Source organism: Sphaerodactylus townsendi, linkage group LG09 (assembly GCF_021028975.2).
Source record: "Sphaerodactylus townsendi isolate TG3544 linkage group LG09, MPM_Stown_v2.3, whole genome shotgun sequence".
NCBI lineage: Eukaryota > Metazoa > Chordata > Lepidosauria > Squamata > Sphaerodactylidae > Sphaerodactylus > Sphaerodactylus townsendi.
This window is the reverse complement of record NC_059433.1, coordinates 20,376,500-20,396,487: the sequence shown is the minus strand read 5'-3', so window position 1 is coordinate 20,396,487 and position 19,988 is coordinate 20,376,500. Positions and strand designations below refer to the sequence as shown.

Here is a 19,988-nt window from a genome sequence, read left to right as displayed (position 1 = left end):
TCAAACAATACTTCCCCCCCTTTTCTCCCTCCCCCCATTACTTTTTTTTCATAGTTTTGTCACACAAACAGCAGTAAGTTCATTCTCTGTAGCCTCTTCTCCCATATTTCTTCGTTGACTCGAGCTTCTTTCATCCAGTCCACGTATATTATCCATATCTTCAAAATGTAATTCTGTTTATCTTGCCACGTCTTATTTTTGGTTAATATATCGAAAATATCAAGTGTAACTTGTTCCCAGATATATTCTAACCATCTCTGAAATGTCCATTTTTTCTTTTCTTTCCAGCCCAAGGCTATTGTTGCATGGGCTGCTTTGATCATTATTTTATACATATAACTGTATTGTTTGTCCACCCTTCTGTCTTCCATTACTCCCATGAACATTAAGTCATTATTTAAATCAATGTTTATCTTCACCAGTTTCTCGATATATAGCAGTACAATTGTCCAAATTTTTTTTACTTCTGTACATTCTATCCACATATGGCTATAATATGCCTCTTGGTCTCCACAGTGCCAGCATTTAGAACTAAGTCCTTTTATCATATATGCTAGTTGTTTTGGTGTTCTATACCATTTTAATATCACTTTTCATTCTAACTCCATATATTTCTCAATCTTTATATTTTTCCAACTGTCTATTAATTTTTCAGTTTTACCAACGTCTAGAGGAAATGAAAGTCCTGAGAGAACCAGCGTGGCGTAGTGGTTAAGAGCAGTGGACTCGAATAATCTGGATATTTGGGTTTGATTCCCCACTCTTCCACAGGACCCTGCTGGGTGACCTTGGACCAGCCACAGCCCCCGCCCCACAACAGACACCTTGTAAGGTCGGCAGGGCAGAGAGAAATGTGACTGGCCCAGAGTCACCTAGCAGGCTTCATGCGGAGGAGTGAGCAATCAAACCCAGTTCTCCAGATTAGAGTCCACCATTCTAACCATTACACCCCGCTGGTTCCCTGAATAGAATACGCCTTCTAGATTTCTGTTTTGGATAGAGTTGTCCCTAACAACTGCAGACTTGTCAAACTAGGTTTTTACATTGGTCTGGTGCTTGTTCCTGTGTTTCCAGATATTATGAGACACTCAGGATAAGTGGACCTCAAACCACAATTAACCCAGATTTTGTAAAGTTGTAAACTATGTGAAGAGGAGCCACAGTGTGGGTTTCTGACATTATTTCTGCAGGGTGGGAAGGAGTGGCGCTTCGGTGGTTCCACCTAAGGTTGCCCTGCCTGTTCCCATTTCCTTCCCTCTCCATTTGCTTCCCTTTTCCAGCTGACGTCTGGCTCATATCTTCTCTTGCTGCACCAACAGCTCCCCTAAGGTGCATCCATTCACCCTGACTTTTTCTAACGGGTGTTCCCCAATCTTTTTTTATTCCTTTAATTTTCTCCACAGTTGCCTCTTCGTGTGCCTGCAGTGGTAGGTGTCATTGATGCCAACTGGTTGTTAGCTGGTTGTGCTGCAGAACTCTCTATGCTTAGCTTGTTCCTAGACTGTTTTAACCTCCCAGCCCATCCCTGGTGATCATCCAGAGTACTTTCTACTTATTTTCAGGAGATTACATAATTTTTGTGGCCAGTAGTGATGTGATGTGTATACTTGCATTTCCACAAAAAGCAATTAGAGTTGGGTGTGTGTGTGTGATCAAGTCTCACGTCTCAAATTAGACGGTCCTCTTGCAGCAGCGTTTTATTTATGATTTTTTAAAGGAACAGCGCCCAGTGGCCTGATACGCTTTAAAAATAGGAACTCGCCCTCACATAGGATGTGTGCTTTCCACTACGCCACTCCGACAAGTTGCCCCCTTGATTTGAGGAAGGTACATTTTTGCACTGTGGATCTTCGCTGCGTGTGAGAACTGACAGAAGCTTCACCTTCCCATAAATATTACCTTCCCATAAATATTTATGTCCCAAATAGGCCTCTGTGCTCGGCAGAGGCCAATTTGCTGGTAGTCCCCTGCCCCTCGTCGATGCGGCTGGCCTCTACCCGGGCCAGCGCCTTTACAGCCCTGGCCCCGTCCTGGTGGAATGCTTTACCATCTGCTGTCCAGGCCCTGCGGGACCTTGGCGAGTTCTGCAGGGCCTGTAAGATCGAGTTATTCCACCGGGCCTTTGGGGATGCCAGCCGCAGACTGCCTGCCCCCTCTGTAGCCCCCACGACAGTTTTGCCATCTTCAGCATTGCCTGATCGCTGATTCCATCCATTTTGGGGCAGTGCTGGCCCTCCTGGCCTTTGGGTTGGGCGCCATCTGTGCATGTCTTTTTATCTGTAATTTTTGGAATTGCTGCTATAATGTATTTTAATGAATTTTAATGTTTTATCGCTATATTGTATTTATGAGACCTTATATTGTATCTGTTTTATATCTCATTGTACACCGCCCAGAACCCTTTGGGGGTTGGGCGGTTGATCAAGCCTAATAATAATAATAATAATAATAATAATAATAATAATAATTCCTATATTATTTAGATTATTCAAGGTATAGAGATCAGGGTCCAAATATGTATTCTGAAGAAGTTGATATATTTTACTAAAATTGAAGAGTGCTGCAGGTATACATGCCATCGTTCCCTCAAACACCTCATCTGGCCCCCACAAAGAGTTTAGAAAGTAAGCGGGACTTTTGCCTGGCAGGATGTCTGATGGGCCACTGGAGATTTGATTGGCTGTGCAAACTTTGAAAAACTTTGGCAGCAGCTGTCAGAACATCATAAGAAAGGTAACCTGCCTCAGCCATTTTGTGATCGGTTCTGCCTCCATTTTGGGTCTGTGTTCATTACACTGTGTTTCAAGAATTCCCAAAGTGCCCATGGGCTAAAAAAGATAATGGAGGCCTGGTCAACAGGGGCGCAAACCAGTCCAAAAGCCCGTCGTGGCCTCCTTACAACGTCATAATAAGTTTTCTTTCATGAGTCATGAGATTACATAGATGGGGTGGACTGCGCAGAGGCCGTCTCGGTTACAAACAACCAGATGACCAGACAATGGGATTCATACAAAGCTCTCTCAATTACAGCTGGTGATCATGGGCAAAAATTGACTGGAAAAGAATTCTAGTTAAATGCTATTTCTGCTTCGGTCACCGTCTGACGTTCTTGTCCCAAAATATCACATTTTCCGTACTGTACGGGTGGGTACACTTCTCATTACTTGAACGAAGTATGATGTTGTGTGTTAGTGAAATGCTAAGCAGAGTCACACCCTTCTAAATCTGTTAAAGTAAATGAGCTTAGAAGGCTGTGGTTCGGCTTAGAAATAATAGGTATATTCTTTCAGTGCTAGCAAAGGATGTAAGACTGCAGTTTTGAAAACTGCCTACTGCAGATGTTTACATTTCAAATAACTGAGTAAAGGGAGAGGCTCCTTCGAAATACAGCTCTTCCACCGTTTCATAATTTCCATAGTTCACCAACTATGTTGTCATCCGTATTGCCTCAATAATGCCTGCTGGCTCTTAGATCCAATGAGTTGCTAATCTGCTGTGCTTAATTTTTTGAAACTGCTGAGACCTTTACGAAAGTCAGGGTTTTTTTTAACTTCTGCAGTCCCAGATATGAGGAGGCAGCTGTAATAACTACCGTGTTTTCCCCAAAATAAGACAGTGTCTTATATTAATTTTTGCTCCCAAAGATGCGCTATGTCTTATTTTCAGGGGATGTCTTATTTTTCTGCTCCACAGCTGCATGCTGTGGTCGACGGGCATGCTTCCAAACAAAAACTTTGCTACGTCTTACTTTCGGGGGATGCCTTATATTTAGCACTTCAGCAAAACCTCTACTGTGTCTTATTTTCAGGGAAACAGGGTATGCATGTCCTATGATATGTCATTTTCCTACATGTTTCCAGTCTTGAGCCCCTGCCCTAAAATTAAACTCTACAAAGGAGCAGGTCTTTCTTTTGATCCAAGGGCTCCCACCCAGACCTGCTTTTTGGACTGGGAGAGAATAAGGATGGTTTCTACTCGACTGCCTTTTCCTTGACGTTGTGTCCATGGCTGTCCTTCATGCACGGTTGACCGGGGTCCAGGCTGTGCCCTTTTTCTAAACTACTCTTAAATTTTGCCTTGCCATGAAATGGCATGCTATTTTTTTTTCTTTCAGAGTGGTGAGCCAAAGTAAATCTTCTGACTGCATTAATATAATCCAGTGTCAAAAGCTTTTATCCCCATTACTCCTGTATCAGATCAGGTGGACCTTTTCTGTATATCTCACCCAGTGGTGGGATCCAAAAATTTTAGTAACAGGTTCCCTCACCAGCCCCCCCTCAGCAAAGGGGGCAGAGGTGTACCTAGGCAAACCTGAGCCCTGGGCAAAACCTGAGTTGGATGCCCCCCCATGGACAGCCACCCCACCACGACCCCCCCAAATTTTTTTGCACCAGGTCATTTCTAAATCATCATCACATTATAGAAAATGCCCCAACTGACAAATCTGAACACAGCAATGGTGAAACACACAGGTTCTTTGATAGAGGCTGGTGAGATAAAAGGTACGAAAGGCTGAGAATCAATGAATTGCAGTACCTGAAAGGGATTAACCCAGTTCAGGGAGTTACATTATTAGTCGCAATTGCCAAATGGAACCTTCACGTTCAAAGGCAGTATGCCTCTTGGGGAGGCGAGGGCGTGGAGATGGAAAAGCGGACCCAATTAGTAACCCCCTCTCAGCACACACAAATAATTAGTAACCCACTCTCGGGAACTGGTGAGAACCTGCTGGATCCCACCTCTGATCTCACCCGCCAAAACATGGATACAGGCAGTGGCACATGGTGATTCTTTTTTTTAAATCATTAACTTATTGTTCTTGGAGTTCTCAAATCTATAATACTGTAATGGTTTACTGTTGCATGACTGTAGATTTGAATGTGTAGCTGATGGTTTTGGGGTCACAAGAGTGAGGAACTTAAGAGAGACATGCCATGTTGCAGAAAATGGCACAGAAAGATAAGATAAGATCAAACCAGAACTGTTGCTAATATTTTCCACTTTCAGTTAATGGTTGCATTAGCAGTTTTCTTTGTTATTGGGAATTCCTCTTAAAAAAGTAAAAAGCTTAGACTTCCTGCATATTCATCTGTCTCTGATCCTGTTCATCCCAAGCTTCCACTACTCTCTTCTTCAGGCACGTCAGTGAATGAAGAAGAAGAGAGAAGGGTTTTGGATTTATATCCCACCTTTCTCCCCTGTAAGGAGACTCCAGGTGGCTTACAAGCTCTTTTCCCTCCCCCCCCCCCCAAGACACCTTGTGAGGTAGGTGGGGCTGAGAGAGTTCCAAAGAACTGTGACTAGCCCAAGGTCACCCAGCAGGAATGTAGGAGTGCGGAAACACATCTGGTCCATCAGATAAGCCTCTGCCACTCAGGTGGAGGAGTGGGGAATCAAACCCAGTTTTCCAGATTAGAATCCACCTGCTCTTAACCACTACACCACGGTGGCTCTCTGAATGAGGCAATTTCCAAGCATTAGCTTCTGTTGCATTAGCTTCTGTTGCTGTGATGTCACTGAGGACAATTAAAATGAGGGCAATGTAAACAAACACGTGAATGTGTTCACAAGGAGCGTCAAAAAGCAGCTGAGCTATACATACAATGGACAACAACAACAATAATTCCAGACCCCACATACACTCATGCACAAAAAGGGAGAGAGATTCTCTGAACCAATGTATACACAACAAGTCTGTTGTTGTGTATACATTGGTTCAGAGAATCTCTCTCCCTTTTTGTGCATGAGTGTTTGTGGGGTCTGGAATTATTGTTGTTGTTGTCCATTGTATGTATAGTTTATATGTTCATTGATGTATTTTAAAATGTTTATATTAAAATGAAGTTTTTAATTCTGTATTAGAGCCAGACAGGGGATTTGTTGTTTATGACTAGCCCAGAGTCACCCAGCTGGCATGTGTGGGAGTGCACAGGCTAATCTGGTTCCCCAGATAAGCCTCCACAGCTCAAGCGGCAGAGCGGGGAATCAAACCCGGTTCCTCCAGATAAGAATGCACCTGCTCTTAACCACTACTCCACTGCTGTCTATTCAAGTGCTGGAACAAACCCTGTGAAATGTTATGAGACAACTGGTTCTGGTGGGTTTTCCGGGCTGCGTGGCCGTGGTCTGGTGGATTTTGCTTCTAACGTTTCGCCTGCATCTGTGGCTGGCATCTTCAGAGGTGTATCACAGAGGGAAGTCTGTTACACACTTCGATAATACATTGCTATGAGACAGCTTCTGAGCAAATACGTATATGGCTCAGACTACAAAGTTAGTTCAGGGAATGCTGGAGCAAAAGATTGGTTGTGAATGGAAGCAATGAGATTTGAGGAGCAGAAGAACAGGAAAATAGATGTAATAGAGATAGGTGGGATTTTTATTAGTAATGTCAATTAAGAATTAATTCAACTAAAGAGCAAGCGGAAAATTTGTTAAGTATGATTATACATGGCACAGGGAAATCAGGAACGTCCCCCCCCCCCCCTTGTTCAGGCCACTTCCGCACATGCAGAATAACGCACATTCAGTCCACTTTCACAATGGTTTGAAAGTGAATTTTGCTAAGTGAAAAGTGCGTTGAAAGTGGATTGAAAGTGCGTTATTCTGCACGTGCGGAAGGGGACCTCAGTGTAGCACTGTGTCATTTGGTCGTTTTGGTTTGTCTTTTTAAAAAGTCTAAATACCTATTTATTTATTTATTTATTTAGAAAGGAGACAGTGGAAGGGATAAAATGAACAGAACAGAGGCTCATGTTTAAAGACAGAACAGCAAGGAGAACAGAAATCAGGACAAGCTGAGTAGGGAAGTCCAAATGATGATTTTGTTATTAGGGGTGACTTACAAGGAAAGCCACGCTTTTGAGGGTGTTTCAAATTACGCACTGAAATAGAGGGTTTTTTTAAAAAAAAATCTTAGTTATTGGGATTGAGTACAGGAAGCATAACTTTACTCTTGCAACCATAATAAGTTTTTAGTGGTTTTTCCAGCTTACAATTTTGTAATTAGTCGTTAAAAACTGGTTTCTCCCCTCTCTTTCATTTTGTTTGAAAAAAATGTCACTAATTTAAACCCTATGTACATTTAGGCTTTAAGAGATGCAAAAAGGAAGCTTTGAGTTTTTGTTCCACTAATAAAATCAATTGTTGCCATCTGATGACATTTTTTTTTTTGCGAGACCCAGACTTGAAGACTCTGCGTTCTGACAGCTCTCTTTTAGGGCAGCAATTCTGAAGCTTTTACTCCAGAAATGTTTGTTGAAGAATGAATAAAGGAAGCCCGAAACTCCGCTTGAATACCATATGCTTTTAAGGCTATCTCTCTTCCTCTCTGTCACATTGTAATCTTTAACATAATCTGAACGTGCCTCTTCGTTCCATCTATGCTCCAGGGCCGTTGCAAATGCATTCTTGGTAGCTATCATATAACATGGAACTCCTACATCCTGGATTTATGATGTGGTCTGAGCATCTTTCTGCAGACCTTACTCAGCCTTATTTTATTAGTGGATATTGTTTCTACAGGCTGATTCTGGGTAGCCAGAATTAAAGCCCGTAATGGGTTGGCTAATTGACTCGATTTGCTTTACGGCTTTTCTATTTCGGTGTTGTTATATTCCTGGTGTTAACTGTAGTGTTCGCCCTGAACTTTCAGCATAGACTGATTCTCCACTACACTAGTGTTACATTTTGTACGACGGAACGTTGAAGTGTACACTGTCCAAATCACTGTCGGCCAGCGAGTGAAAACAAATTTAAATATGTTTTGGAATTAGATTTTACTTTTAGTCCTGATGCATTTTATTGTTTTCCATAGACAAAATTGAAGAAGCACAAAAAGAACTTAATGAAACTGAAGATCCACAGAAAGGTAAATGGCAGCGTCCTTTTAACTATCTCGCTCTACAGTCCTGTAAATTCAGTGTATTATCACGATAGACACAAGGCCGTCTGACGTTACAGGCCTATAAAACGCTACATTTTCCTTATACTGCCACGATATAAAAATAAAAATTTGAAACAATTTCATGCTTCCATAGATATTTCATTACAGCCTTCTGCTTCTTGCATTTAGTGCTTGTACCTAAGTACAAAACACATCCTATCAAGCACAAAGTGCGCTCGCTGTTGACTTATTCCGTCAGAATTAGCTTGCTTTTGCACTCTGTAAGGATGTTCAAGTAGGGGACGGTCAAAGCATTGATCTAGGGCAGTGGTAGCGAACCTATGGCGCTCCAGATGTTCATGGACTACATTTCCCATCAGCCCCTGCCAGCATGGCCGATTGACCTTGCTGGCAGTGGCTGATGGGATTTGTAGTCCATGAACATCTGGAGTGCCATAGGGGATTCCATAACAAAATGATTTTTTGTTTGTTTTTGGCAAGGACTTTTGGTTGTAAACCGCTAGATTGCTCAGCTAGTTCTCCAATTAGGCCAGTTTTCTTTGAAGATGGACTCTTGAGGAACTTGCTTAATGACATCAGTTGTTAGTAGAAGATGATGCTCTGGTGGGCATTTTAACTGAGCTGGCTATAAAAGGGAGGAACTTCTGAAATCATTCCCTGACTGTATCCAACACACAAAAATATGCGGTTTTTTTTAAGCGCAGCTGGAGAAAATGAAGAAAATTTATAATTTGAGGAGGTCCCTTCTGCCCTATTTAGGATTGGTATAAATTTCCCATCTCTTGATTTGCTTACTGACAAGTTTTGATTTAAGTACCGTATATACTCGTGTATAAGTCGACCCACATATAAGTTGAGGCACCTAATTTTACCACAAAAAACTGGGAAAACTTATTGACTTGCGTATAAGCCGAGGGTTGGAAATGCAGCAGCTGCTGGTAAATTTCAAAAATAAAAATAGATACCAATAAAATTACATTAATTGAGGCATCAGTAGGTTAAATGTTTTTGAATATTTATTTCAAAGAAAAACAGTAAACTAGCTCTGTAAGTGGAAAAGGGAGTCAACAAAAACAATATGGTCTCAACAATAACTTTAAAAGTACAAAAATCTTAGCTCAACCAATAACCAAGCTAAAACACAAGAGTTAAAATCCTTCAAAACTGAATTTTTGGTCAGGGGAGGAATGTTTATGTTAGCAGTACCAACATTTCAGAGTATCTTTAGGAGATTCTCCTGATGATACCACCCAGGTTTGGTGAAGTTTGGTTCAGGGGGTCCAAAATTATGGACCCTCAAAATGTAGCCCCATCTACTATTAACTCCCATTGGAAGCAATGGGGGATGGGGCACCACCTTTGGGGGTCCATAACTTTGGACTCCCTAAACCAAACATTACTAAACCTGGCTGGTATCAGCAACAGGTTATCCTGATGATACCACCCAGGTTTGGTGAAGTTTGGTTCAAGGGGTCCAAAGTTATGGACCCTCAAAATGTAGTCCCATCTGCTATTAGCTCCCATTGGAAACAATGGGGGGTGGGGGCACTCTCTTTGGGGGTCCATAACGTTGGATCCCTTGAACCAAACTTTACCAAACTTGCATGGTATCATCAGGAGTGTCACTAGCCTAAAAACTGCACCCCCTGGCGGCCAATAAATTAAAAACCCTAAAATATTTTTTTTAAATACAGCTGACTTGTGTATAAGTCGAGGGGGGCTTTTTCAGCACAAAAATGTGCTGAAAAACTCAACTTATACACAAGTATATACGGTACTATGACCTGTATCCTGCTATTTCGCTCAGCTAAATTCGTAGAGGCTCCTTTTGGTATAACTCTTTATTATTTATCATTTGCATCTTTACCGTTTCCATTGGAAATCAGTGCTCTGAATTTAACGATGAATTGATTTTGTTCTAACATTTGGTCGTTTCCAGTGTCCAAATGACAAAAAAACTGAAATGTCTGTGCAGATTGTTAATGAGTCAGCAAACAAAGTGGGGAGGATTGAGGGATATATTTACTTATAATTTAAGCTTTTTATTTTATGGACCAGTGAGCTTAGACAATCACAAATAAGCATCTGGTCTGTTTCCAGCAACCTGGTTTGCTGCCTAATTTTATAAACTACTAAATGCAAGCCAAATAGATATGGATTTCCCCAAAGTAATTATTTGATAAACTGGTCGTTCCTTTATCCTCCGCATGGTGTTGCTCACCCAGTTTCTTTTCCACATCTTTTTTTTCTTCCCTCTCTGCCTTCTTATTCTGGTTCTTTGACTCTTCTTAAAGATCCTATATCAGTGATCACGAACCTTTTCGAGACCGAGTGCCCAAATTGCGACCTAAAACCCGCTTATTTATCGCATAGTACCAACATGGCAATTTAACCTGAATACTGAGGTTTTAGTTTAGAAAAAACAGTTGGCTCCAAGGCGTGCATTACTCAGGAGTAAGCTTGGTGGTAGTCGGTGGCTTTGCTTTGAAGCAACCGTGCAACTCTTCCAACGGGTGAATCACGACTCTAGGAGTGTTTACTCAGAAGCAAGCCCCATTGCCAGCAACCGAGCTTACTCCCAGGTTAAGGATCGCACTTTAGTTCTTTGCATGAAAATCAGTGGGGTTTAACAGAGCTTAACAGGGTTACCTACACTGCTTCCCCAAAACTAGGTCTTAGGTTCAATGCTAATAATCGAGCCCAGCAGCCCAGGCCAGCCTAGATTTGGGGGGGGGGGGCACTCTGTTTGCACGTGCCCACAGAGAGGGCTCTTAGTGCCACCTCTGGCACCCGTGGCATAGGTTCGCCACCACTGACCTATATGCACCTGCACAGGTGAAACTTCTCTCACCTGAGAACAACTGGGACTTGGATCTTTCCAGAAGTATCAAGTTGGTTACAGATCCTTCACTGTGATCATGCCCCCCAGCATCCATGCCTGTCTTAGAGTGATGAGCTCCCCATAGACCAGGAGTGGCTAACCTATGGCGCTCCAGATGTTCATGGACTACAATTCCCATCAGCCCCAGCCAGCATAGCCAATTAGCTATGCTGGCAGGGGCTGATGGGAATTGTAGTCCATGAACATCTGAAGGGCCATAGGTTGGCCACCCCTGCCATAGACCTTCAGAGCCTCAGCTGTCTTTTCCCCATCTAACCCCCCTGCCAGTATTATATGCAGGGTATATATTGGATATATATATCCAATTGGCCATGCTGGCAGGGGCTGATGGGAATTGTAGTCCATAACATCTGCAGTGCCAAATGGTCGCCACCACGGCTATATGGCATATTCACATTTGAACTCAATGTTTTGGCTCTTTATTTTTTATCTGAATTAGGAAGTTAGTTTTTGTTTATGGTTGTTGAGGAAAACTCAACATTTGTAAGTACATATGCTTTAAATCTCTCGCTGCAGAGCTCTACTCAGAAAAATCAGTTGCGGGTGCCAGACCCGGCAGAGCTGGGATTGTTTTGACAATAGAGGAGAAAACAGACTTAGCGTGTGTGTTTTTGTTTGTTTTTAAAGTTGCATTTCATTTTCTAAAATTATTCGGACAATTTTCTCTTAAATATGTTGATAAAAACACATAACTGTGCTGATTCTTGTTTGGCTGGGTGTATCAAAAGTTTTCGCTGACAGTTTAGCCAGAGAAGGATTTCCTTTTGTGAGGCACATTTTTTTAAGTCCTAGAGAACAGAAGTGAAAAAAACCCCCACATATTTACTCCCCAGGCTTGCTCCCAAACTAGTTGCACTGTAAATCCTGTAGGAATTCTCGTAATTGTCAAAACATTCCGTTTGCACCAAACAGCCGTGCAACCTGCTTATTTTAAAAATACTATTATCTGCTGAAAGTGTGTCGACAAACTGCAGAGCTGTTTAGTCGCATAGTTCGTCATTCCCAACCACAACCATCAAAGATGTCTCATTATCCAGTTCCGCACTTCGGGAACAGATGCAGCTGCAGGAAAGTATCTGTAAACCCAACAATTCCAGATGACCAAAGCAAGCTTGGATGCATGTAGCTGCTGCTGCTGCTGCTGCTTCTTCTTCTTCTTCTCATTATCATTATCATTATCATTATCATCATCATCATTATCATTATCATTATCATTATCATCATTATTATTTTATTTTTATTATTTATTCAGCTCGTATGCCTCCTTTCCCCTCACGGGCTCAGGGAGGCTGACATCATGTGAAAAACAATAAAATCATATACTTACTGTGCAGTTGGGGGGGTTGGGGGTTGGGGGCCAAAGCTGCATTGGATGCAGCAGAAGAGCTGCATTGGCATGAGTGCCATGCAAAGTGGCACAGACGCTAGCACAGAGACACTGACCTTGGCGATGGGGCATGCAGTGCCAGAACCCAGATTTCCCCCGTACCTCAGAAGGCTGGGCCAGCATGGATGAGAGTATTCCGGGGCTGTTCCCAGGGGTTTCAGGTCAGGAACACTTCTCCCCCCTTTAGGAGTGCAGACTTATACTGCCAAAAAGGTGGCGTAAGTAATATCCCTCCTTGGGCATTCCGGGGAGAGAAATAAGTTTCTCCTTGTCCCTGGTGACTGTGCTGCTAATGGCCACGTTGGAGGCAGTGCTGCAGCATTGTCCCCAGCCACTGCTCTACCACTCCACCCCCCCTTGAATTGGGCTGTAAGTTATCTTTGTGGCCAAAATGTTTTGATATTTACATAGATTTCTCAAAGAGCCCATTCCTGCATACAGAACATTAAAGAACTAAATGATGTTGATATTTTATGTCTCCTTGCTGACAGCGTTGGGATATTTTGCAGGTAAACTCCACCCATAAACTATGCTTCCAGTCTCCCTACTAAATCTGCGCTTATAATTACAAGATTCTGTCGCCATTAGGGAATACCGTTGAGCTGCAACTAATTTTTATTAATTGTATTCGTATTTAATTCAATAAACCATACAACCAGTTCCTAGAGCAGTGCTGGCGAACCTTTGGCACTCCAGATGTTATGGACTACAATTCCCATCAGACCCTGCCAGCATAGCCAATTGGCAGGTGCTGATGGGAATTGTAGTCCATAACATCTGGAGTGCCAAAGGTTCGCTACCACGGTCCTAGAGTGATAGAGAATAAAGCATGACCAAATGGAATAACTGGTATCATCAAGCAACTATTTCAATATATACATTCAAAGGAAACTTATGGTAGTATGTGCTGATGTGCTATGTGTAGCAGGGAGGGGAAAATTTAGAAGCAAATTCTTCAAATGCAAATTAATTTGGAAGTTTCATGTAACGTTATTCTAGCTTCAGTGTACACCATAAGCGACTATTGGCATTAAGCTCCAAAAAATGGCATCAAGCTAGGTACTGCAGGCAGTTTTGCTGGTGATGGAGCTTTCCTCTGGTCCTGGGAACCTTTCTCTGCAGAGATTTATAGCATTTTGCTTATTAAAAATGCTCTATGGATGACAGTAATCATGTTTGCACGGTCGTCATGTAACTTTTCATCTTTCTGTTTGGGCAGAAATCTCCGAGGCCTCTGCAAGAGGGAGTACAGACGCAGTGAAAGGTGTGAAGCGTAAAAAGATCGTAACTGGGAATCATTTGACGAAAATACCAAAATCACCTCTGAGAACTCTGTCTCGGGTAAAACCCAAGGAGAAAACAGAACACCCTTCATCGTCTTCTAATATTCTTCCTCAGACTCCCGAGCTGATAAAAGAAGAGCACAGTTTGGTTACACAAAATGGGAAACACGGCAAACACCACGAGGGAACACTTAGCAGTAAGGTAGCCGCTAACCCACCCAGATCCGAGACTGCAGCGCACACCAGGCTGTGTCCGTTACCTCAATCCTTGGACTTGAACAAATGGCCAGTAGAAGACTACAGTTCAACCCAACTCAATGTACCAGTCAAGAAGGGTCACCCCAGCACTTTGTCAACTATAGCCAAGGCTGGCCATGATGAATGTACTCCTTTTGCTGAATGTAGTCATTTGTCCTCGTGTGCAAATACTGCGTTTGATGTCTTACTGAAAGCTATGGAGCCTGAGCTGAACACCTTAGCCCAAGAGTGCCCTTCGAGTAGGATGCAAATCGAAAAACTGAAACCAAATAAAATTGTAAGCGCCTCTACATCCAATACTCCGAGTGTCCAAAGTCACACTGCTTCACAGCAGCAAGAATTTGTAGCTGGATCTCAATATCATCCCCGCAGTTCGCAGACGGTGCATGTAGCAACATCAGGGAAGAGTGAACAAACACAGATGCACTCAGTTGCTCACTCGCAAGAACAAGTCCTTTCTAAAGCCGGGCAGCAGAACCAACAGATGACCACATGCCCCAGCTTTACTAATTCATTGATACAGCAGCAGAATCAGGAAAATCTCAAGCTCCAGCATATATACAGCATAGCGGTAACCTCTTCTATACTCAACCCACCATCGTCTACTGTCACTCAGGTTTTTTCTCAAAACCCACTAGTAGCGAAAACGTCTTTGTCCGTTCACTCCTCTAGCTCTGCCACCCAGTTACCTATCGCTCCGTTGTGCAATTCAGCCCAAATCGCTTCGGTTGTCAGCCACGGTGTGGAACAAATATGTAACCTTCTGAAAGACCAGAAGCCTAAAAAAATGGGGAAGTACGTCTGTGAGTACTGCAACAGAGCTTGTGCTAAGCCCAGCGTTCTCCTAAAGCACATCCGCTCCCACACAGGAGAACGACCGTATCCGTGCGAGACTTGCGGGTTTTCATTTAAGACCAAAAGCAATCTGTATAAGCACAAGAAGTCCCACGCCCATGCTATCAAACTGGGACTCGTCCTCCAGCCAGATTCTAGTGGTCTGTTTCTCTCCCATGAGTCGGATAAAGCACTTAGCATCCATTCCGATGTGGAAGAAAGCGGCGACAGTGATGATGAAGGCACCGCAGACGAAAGGCAAGAGGACCAAGGATCCTTAGAACTGGAACACATGCACGTAACGAAAATCCTATCCAATTCTGAATTGTCGCTCAAAGGTAGCTCAGTTTCGCTCAGCAATCCGGAATATAAGGGTGACTCCCCGTTGCAGGACTCGTTCACACAAACAAGGACTTCTTTACCTAAAGTTGTTGTTCACCCTGTAAATATTTCTCCTTTAAGGTCCGATAGCCCCAAAGTAGCAGACCACACTTCCACAGTTTGTACAACGCGACAAGGAGACCCGAAAGCCTCAAATGTGAAACCAAATGTGTCATGCATCGACTTAGTAAAGGAGTCTGATATTAAGCAACAGCAGAAAATAGAAACAAGCATTTCTGAGGAGCAGCATGGGACCCCTATAGTACACGCTCAGCTACAGAGGCAGCAGGCGACTGATTGTTCCCAGGATCAGCAAGCAAAATGTCTCCTGAGCCCTAGAAGTTTAGGCAGCACTGACTCGGGATATTTCTCACGTTCAGAAAGTGCCGATCAAAACATGAGTCCCCCAACTCCATTTATGAAGGGACTGCCCACTTCTGAAAAAGACCTGAGTAAAAGTCTACCTTGTGTGCCATGGATGGGCACTACCGTGGCATCTGTTGTGCAGACAGTTTGCTCTGACAAGAACTTGCTTCCCTCTGGTCAAATGAGACCACCCTTGGCCACAAAAACCCTCGAAGAACGCATTTCTAAGTTGATATCTGATAATGAGGCTGTAGTGGACGACAAGCAGTTGGACAGCGTGAAGCCGCGGAGAACGTCGCTGTCGAGGCGAGGCAGTATTGACTCTCCGAAATCCTACATTTTTAAAGACTCCTTCCAGTTTGACCTAAAACCAATGGGTAGAAGAACGAGTTCCAGCTCTGATATACCAAAGTCTCCTTTTACGCCCACTGAAAAATCAAAGCAAGTTTTTCTTCTGTCCGTACCATCTCTTGACTGTCTGCCTATAACCAGAAGTAATTCTATGCCTACTACTAGTTATTCAGCTGTACCTACAAATGTGATACCTCCCCCTCATCCCCTGCGAGGAAGTCAGTCTTTCGATGATAAAATTGGTTCCTTATATGATGACGTCTTTGTCCCAGGACCTTCCACTCCACAGCTCCAAGGTGGACACCCCCGCACTCTTGTCAGACAAACAGCAATAGAAGATTCTTTAGTCACAGAAGGGCACGGCTTTGGACCAGCGCGGTCCGTAGATGAAAGCTACGGATGCAGCACATCTAACGAATTTGTAATGGCAAGAAGCAAATCGTTCGTACAAGGATCGAACGTCGATAAAACAAAGAAGTCACATCAGGGCCGTGGAACAATGTTTGAATGCGAGACCTGCAGGAACAGATATAGAAAACTGGAAAACTTTGAGAACCACAAAAAGTTTTATTGTTCAGAGTTGCACGGACCAAAAACCAAGGCAGCTACACGGGATTCGGAACACAAGAATGTTTCCAACAGTACACAGCCCCAAATCCTTCACTATCGTGTCGCCACTTCCACTGGTATCTGGGAGCAGACATCTCAAATACGGAAAAGGAGGAAGATGAAAAGCGTTGGCGATGACGACGACGAGCCTCAGGCAAACGATAACAACAGTCTGACAAAAAGTGTCGCGTCAGAAAGTCAAAATAAGCCAGCCAGTACTGTCAGCGTCTCTAGACATGCTCCCACTCTCCTGGGCTCACACAGCATTTCACTTCAAAAACTGGCTCAAAGTGAGCAGGAACGTTGTGGCACAGAACAAGCCATGGAGACAAAGATATCACTGCACGGTGAAAAGCAGACGGTCGCAGCCACGCAAGAAAAAACAGAACTGAAACGGCAAGGGGCCGGCATTTCCGTCATCCAGCATACAAACTCTTTGAGCAGACCCAGTTCATTTGAAAAATCAGACTCTTTTGAAACGATTTCTCCGGTTTCCTTTCAGGATGGGAATAAGGCTGCGAAGCTGCATTCTCTGAATACCATCGTCGTCCAAGAGGAGAAGCGATCCCTCTTGCGTGCCTCCCACGGCCATCAGGCACTGGAAGCGCCACGGGGTCAGCTTCACGAACGTCCGGTTGCTCCCCACGAAAGGAACGCACCGTTGTCCTCTCTGAGACTTGTTCGCCAACATAACATCCAGGTTCCCGAAATACTGGTCACGGAGGAACCAGATAGAGATCAGGAAAACCAAGGCAACGACCTGGAGAAGACAGAAAAATTCAATTGGCCCCAGCGTAGCGAGAGCCTGTCAAAGCTCCCTACGGAAAAACTTCCACCTAAGAAGAAAAGAATCCGCTTGGCCGAAATGGAGCACTCGTCTGCCGAGTCCAGTTTTGACTCCACGCTGTCTAGAAGTTTAAGCCGGGAGAGCAGCCTGTCACGCGCATCTAGCTTCTCGGCTTCTTTTGACAAAGAGGAGATCTCCAAAAACGAGACTGCTTCTAAAGCGGAACCTGCCAATAAATCCTTGGAATTCCTGACAATCCCCAACAGTTCCAATATACTCAGTGTGCCTCATTACAGAGAAATGCGCCGGGCTGCTTCTGAGCAAATCAACTGTACCCAACCATCCATGGAGGTGGCGGATTACAGAAGCAAGTCTTTTGACTGTGGAAGCATGTCTCCACCCAAACCTGCCTCACTCGCAGAGACCGCTGCTTCCAAGTTGCCTTCGGGCAGTGGTGCGGTCGGACATGTGCCTCTGTTGGAAAGGAGGAGAGGGCCCCTCGTAAGACAAATATCATTAAATATTGCTCCAGAAAAAAATCTGCCGGAAATTTTGTCAAGCACTTCCTTCAAAGCTTCTCCTGAAACAGAGATGTCTGCAGCATCCTTTCAAAGATCGCAGAGTTCTGGGAAATCGGATGAATTTCCTTCCAGTTTGGAGCACCCCCAGGTTTATGCCAAGTCTTTGTGTGAGCCTCTGTCCATTAAAAACAACCTCTCTTTTAATTTGCCTTCCAGTGAACAGGCTCTAGGTCTTGGTTTGCAACATCATGTTCCACAACCTTCACCCAGTCAGTATTCACAACCCGCACTTAAAGGTCCAGGTCTTGGAACTCAGAAAGGCATGAGCACAGTTACCGGTCAGCATAGCGTGCAGGAAGATTGCTTTGCCCCCAAATATCAGCTTCAAGTTAAAGCAATGCACATAGGTCAGCAATATTCTGTCGGTCTTCCAAGCACAGCTGGCAAAGAGCAGGCCGGGGTCTCATTAGAAATGCACACGCAACAAAATGACAAAATGTCCAACCCATTTGGGCCGTCTCTCTCGCAATACGTTCCTGATCATGGCGGTGGCCGCGTGTATCAGGCAGCTCCCTTTGTCGTCCCTGTCCGTGTTCACAGTAATATTCCATCGTATGGCTTGTCTACGGTTGCGCCCCTTCCTCAAATTCTAGTGACACAGGATCAGGCCAGCCAGTCTCTTTGCAAAACCAACGCCGCATTGGTGCCAACGCTAAAAGATCAAGGTCAGCTGCCAAAGTCCCACAAAAATCCTCTGAGGTGTTTGCCAAGTTCACAGCCAGGACTTTTTGGTGAAAACTTGCTGTTTGAGATGGGAAGCAAAAATCCCACTTCGTCAGGATCCTTAAATACCATTCAGAAAGTGCCAGCGGGTGGACTTTTCCCTCAGCAGGAGGCCACGGCCTCAAGCAAACGCATGCTCTCTCCAGCCAATAGTTTAGACATCGCCATGGAGAAACACCAGAAGCGTGTTAAAGAGGAAAGCGGAGCCGCCAACACAACCGGCTCTGTGCCGCTGCATCAGCTGAATCTGAAACCCACTGAAACCCACAAACAGAAGAAGCCCGTCTTAGTGAGACAGGTGTGCACCACTGATCCCCTTGAAAATTTCTCCCTGGATCAGGACGTCTTACCTCATAACAAAAGCAGCAGCGTCAATCATTTGTCGGACGTGCCGCTGCTGCCAGCATTGTCGGATTGTGCTCCGCCTGGGGTGTCTTCATTTGCAAAGGAATCCTCGGAACGTACAAGTTTACCAACCTCTGAAACTGTCGGGTGTATGGTCAGAAAGACACCTGAACCCGCTCTGTTGAACAGTCAGGCTTCTTTTCTAAAGCACCTAGATAACAGTCAAGAAAGGAAATCTCCAGGTGTTATGAATGAGAGTATGCCACTTAACGTCCAGCACAAAGCAAAATCTGGAAGCACGTTGTCTGTTGTGAATGCAAGTGACATTCAACGGTTATCTTTTCCAAGCCTAAAAACAGCGACAAACTTTACGTGGTGTTACCTGCTGAAAAGAAAGCCTGTTCATCTCTTACAGAACGACCAAAAGATTTCTGTTTATTCTTCTTGGTCCATTAGTCCCAACAATCCCAATCCTCTTGGTCTGTCAACAAAAATTGCTCTTTCCCTCCTGAATTCAAAGCAGAAAGCTGGAAAATCATCCTACACTCAAGCAATAAGTACTAACTTTAGATCGGATATGCTGGTCTATTCGAGCAAGTGGAAGAGCAACTTATTTAAGGTACTTGAATTATCTTTTGGTCTTAAAGGGGGGAAGACAAGCACTCCTGTCTATTTCAGGGAGGGAAAGAAGCGGGATGTAATTACACTCGGATGAGACATTGGCTATCTTCTTTTTTTAATTAGTCACATGAGTGCCAGAATTATTATAATAGTGATTGTGCTATTAGATAAATTTTGGATATTTCTGGTGGGGGGGGGGGGGTTCATCAGCTCTCAAAAAAAATGAGCTTGATCAGAGCTACTCTAAGCCTGGAGCTTCTGCAAAGAGCTTTTTAATATTCTTTGGAAGCTTTAAATGTAAAATGGAATCATACACAATTTTTATATCGGGGAGCAAGTAAAAAGAAACCATTTGTTGATTCTGCATTCAGTAGTTCTGGGCCCCCCAACCTTTTTGGCCTGAGAGCATATTTGAATTCTGACAGGGCATGGTTGGGTGCAAAACAAAAATGGCTGCCACAGGAGGTAGAGCCGCCCAGCAAAATGGCTGCCACAGGAGACAGAGCCAGCCACAAGATGATTGCCACAGCTTAACTTCAGTCACACAGTTTAGATCCTTGTGTTGTAGAGGCAGCTGCTGTGAAAGCAACATTAAAAATAACCTGTACAGCCAATCAAAGCTCCAGTAATCAGTTGGAAGCCTTGCTGGGCAGA

At 43.9% G+C, this 19,988-nt stretch overlaps 1 protein-coding gene across 9 annotated transcripts in view; it reads left to right on the top strand.

Moving 5' to 3' along the window:
- HIVEP1 (HIVEP zinc finger 1) overlaps positions 1 to 19,988 on the top strand; it is a 113,584-nt gene that overhangs the window by 58,646 nt on the left and 34,950 nt on the right. For 8 of the 9 annotated variants that reach the window (XM_048507969.1, XM_048507967.1, XM_048507968.1 and 5 more), the window contains 2 exons: positions 7,817 to 7,870; positions 13,415 to 19,332. In XM_048507969.1, coding sequence (XP_048363926.1) covers positions 7,817 to 7,870; positions 13,415 to 19,332 — 5,972 coding nt within the window. The remainder of the gene's footprint in view (positions 1 to 7,816; positions 7,871 to 13,414; positions 19,333 to 19,988) is intronic. The other variant, XM_048507972.1, reaches the window with a different exon arrangement.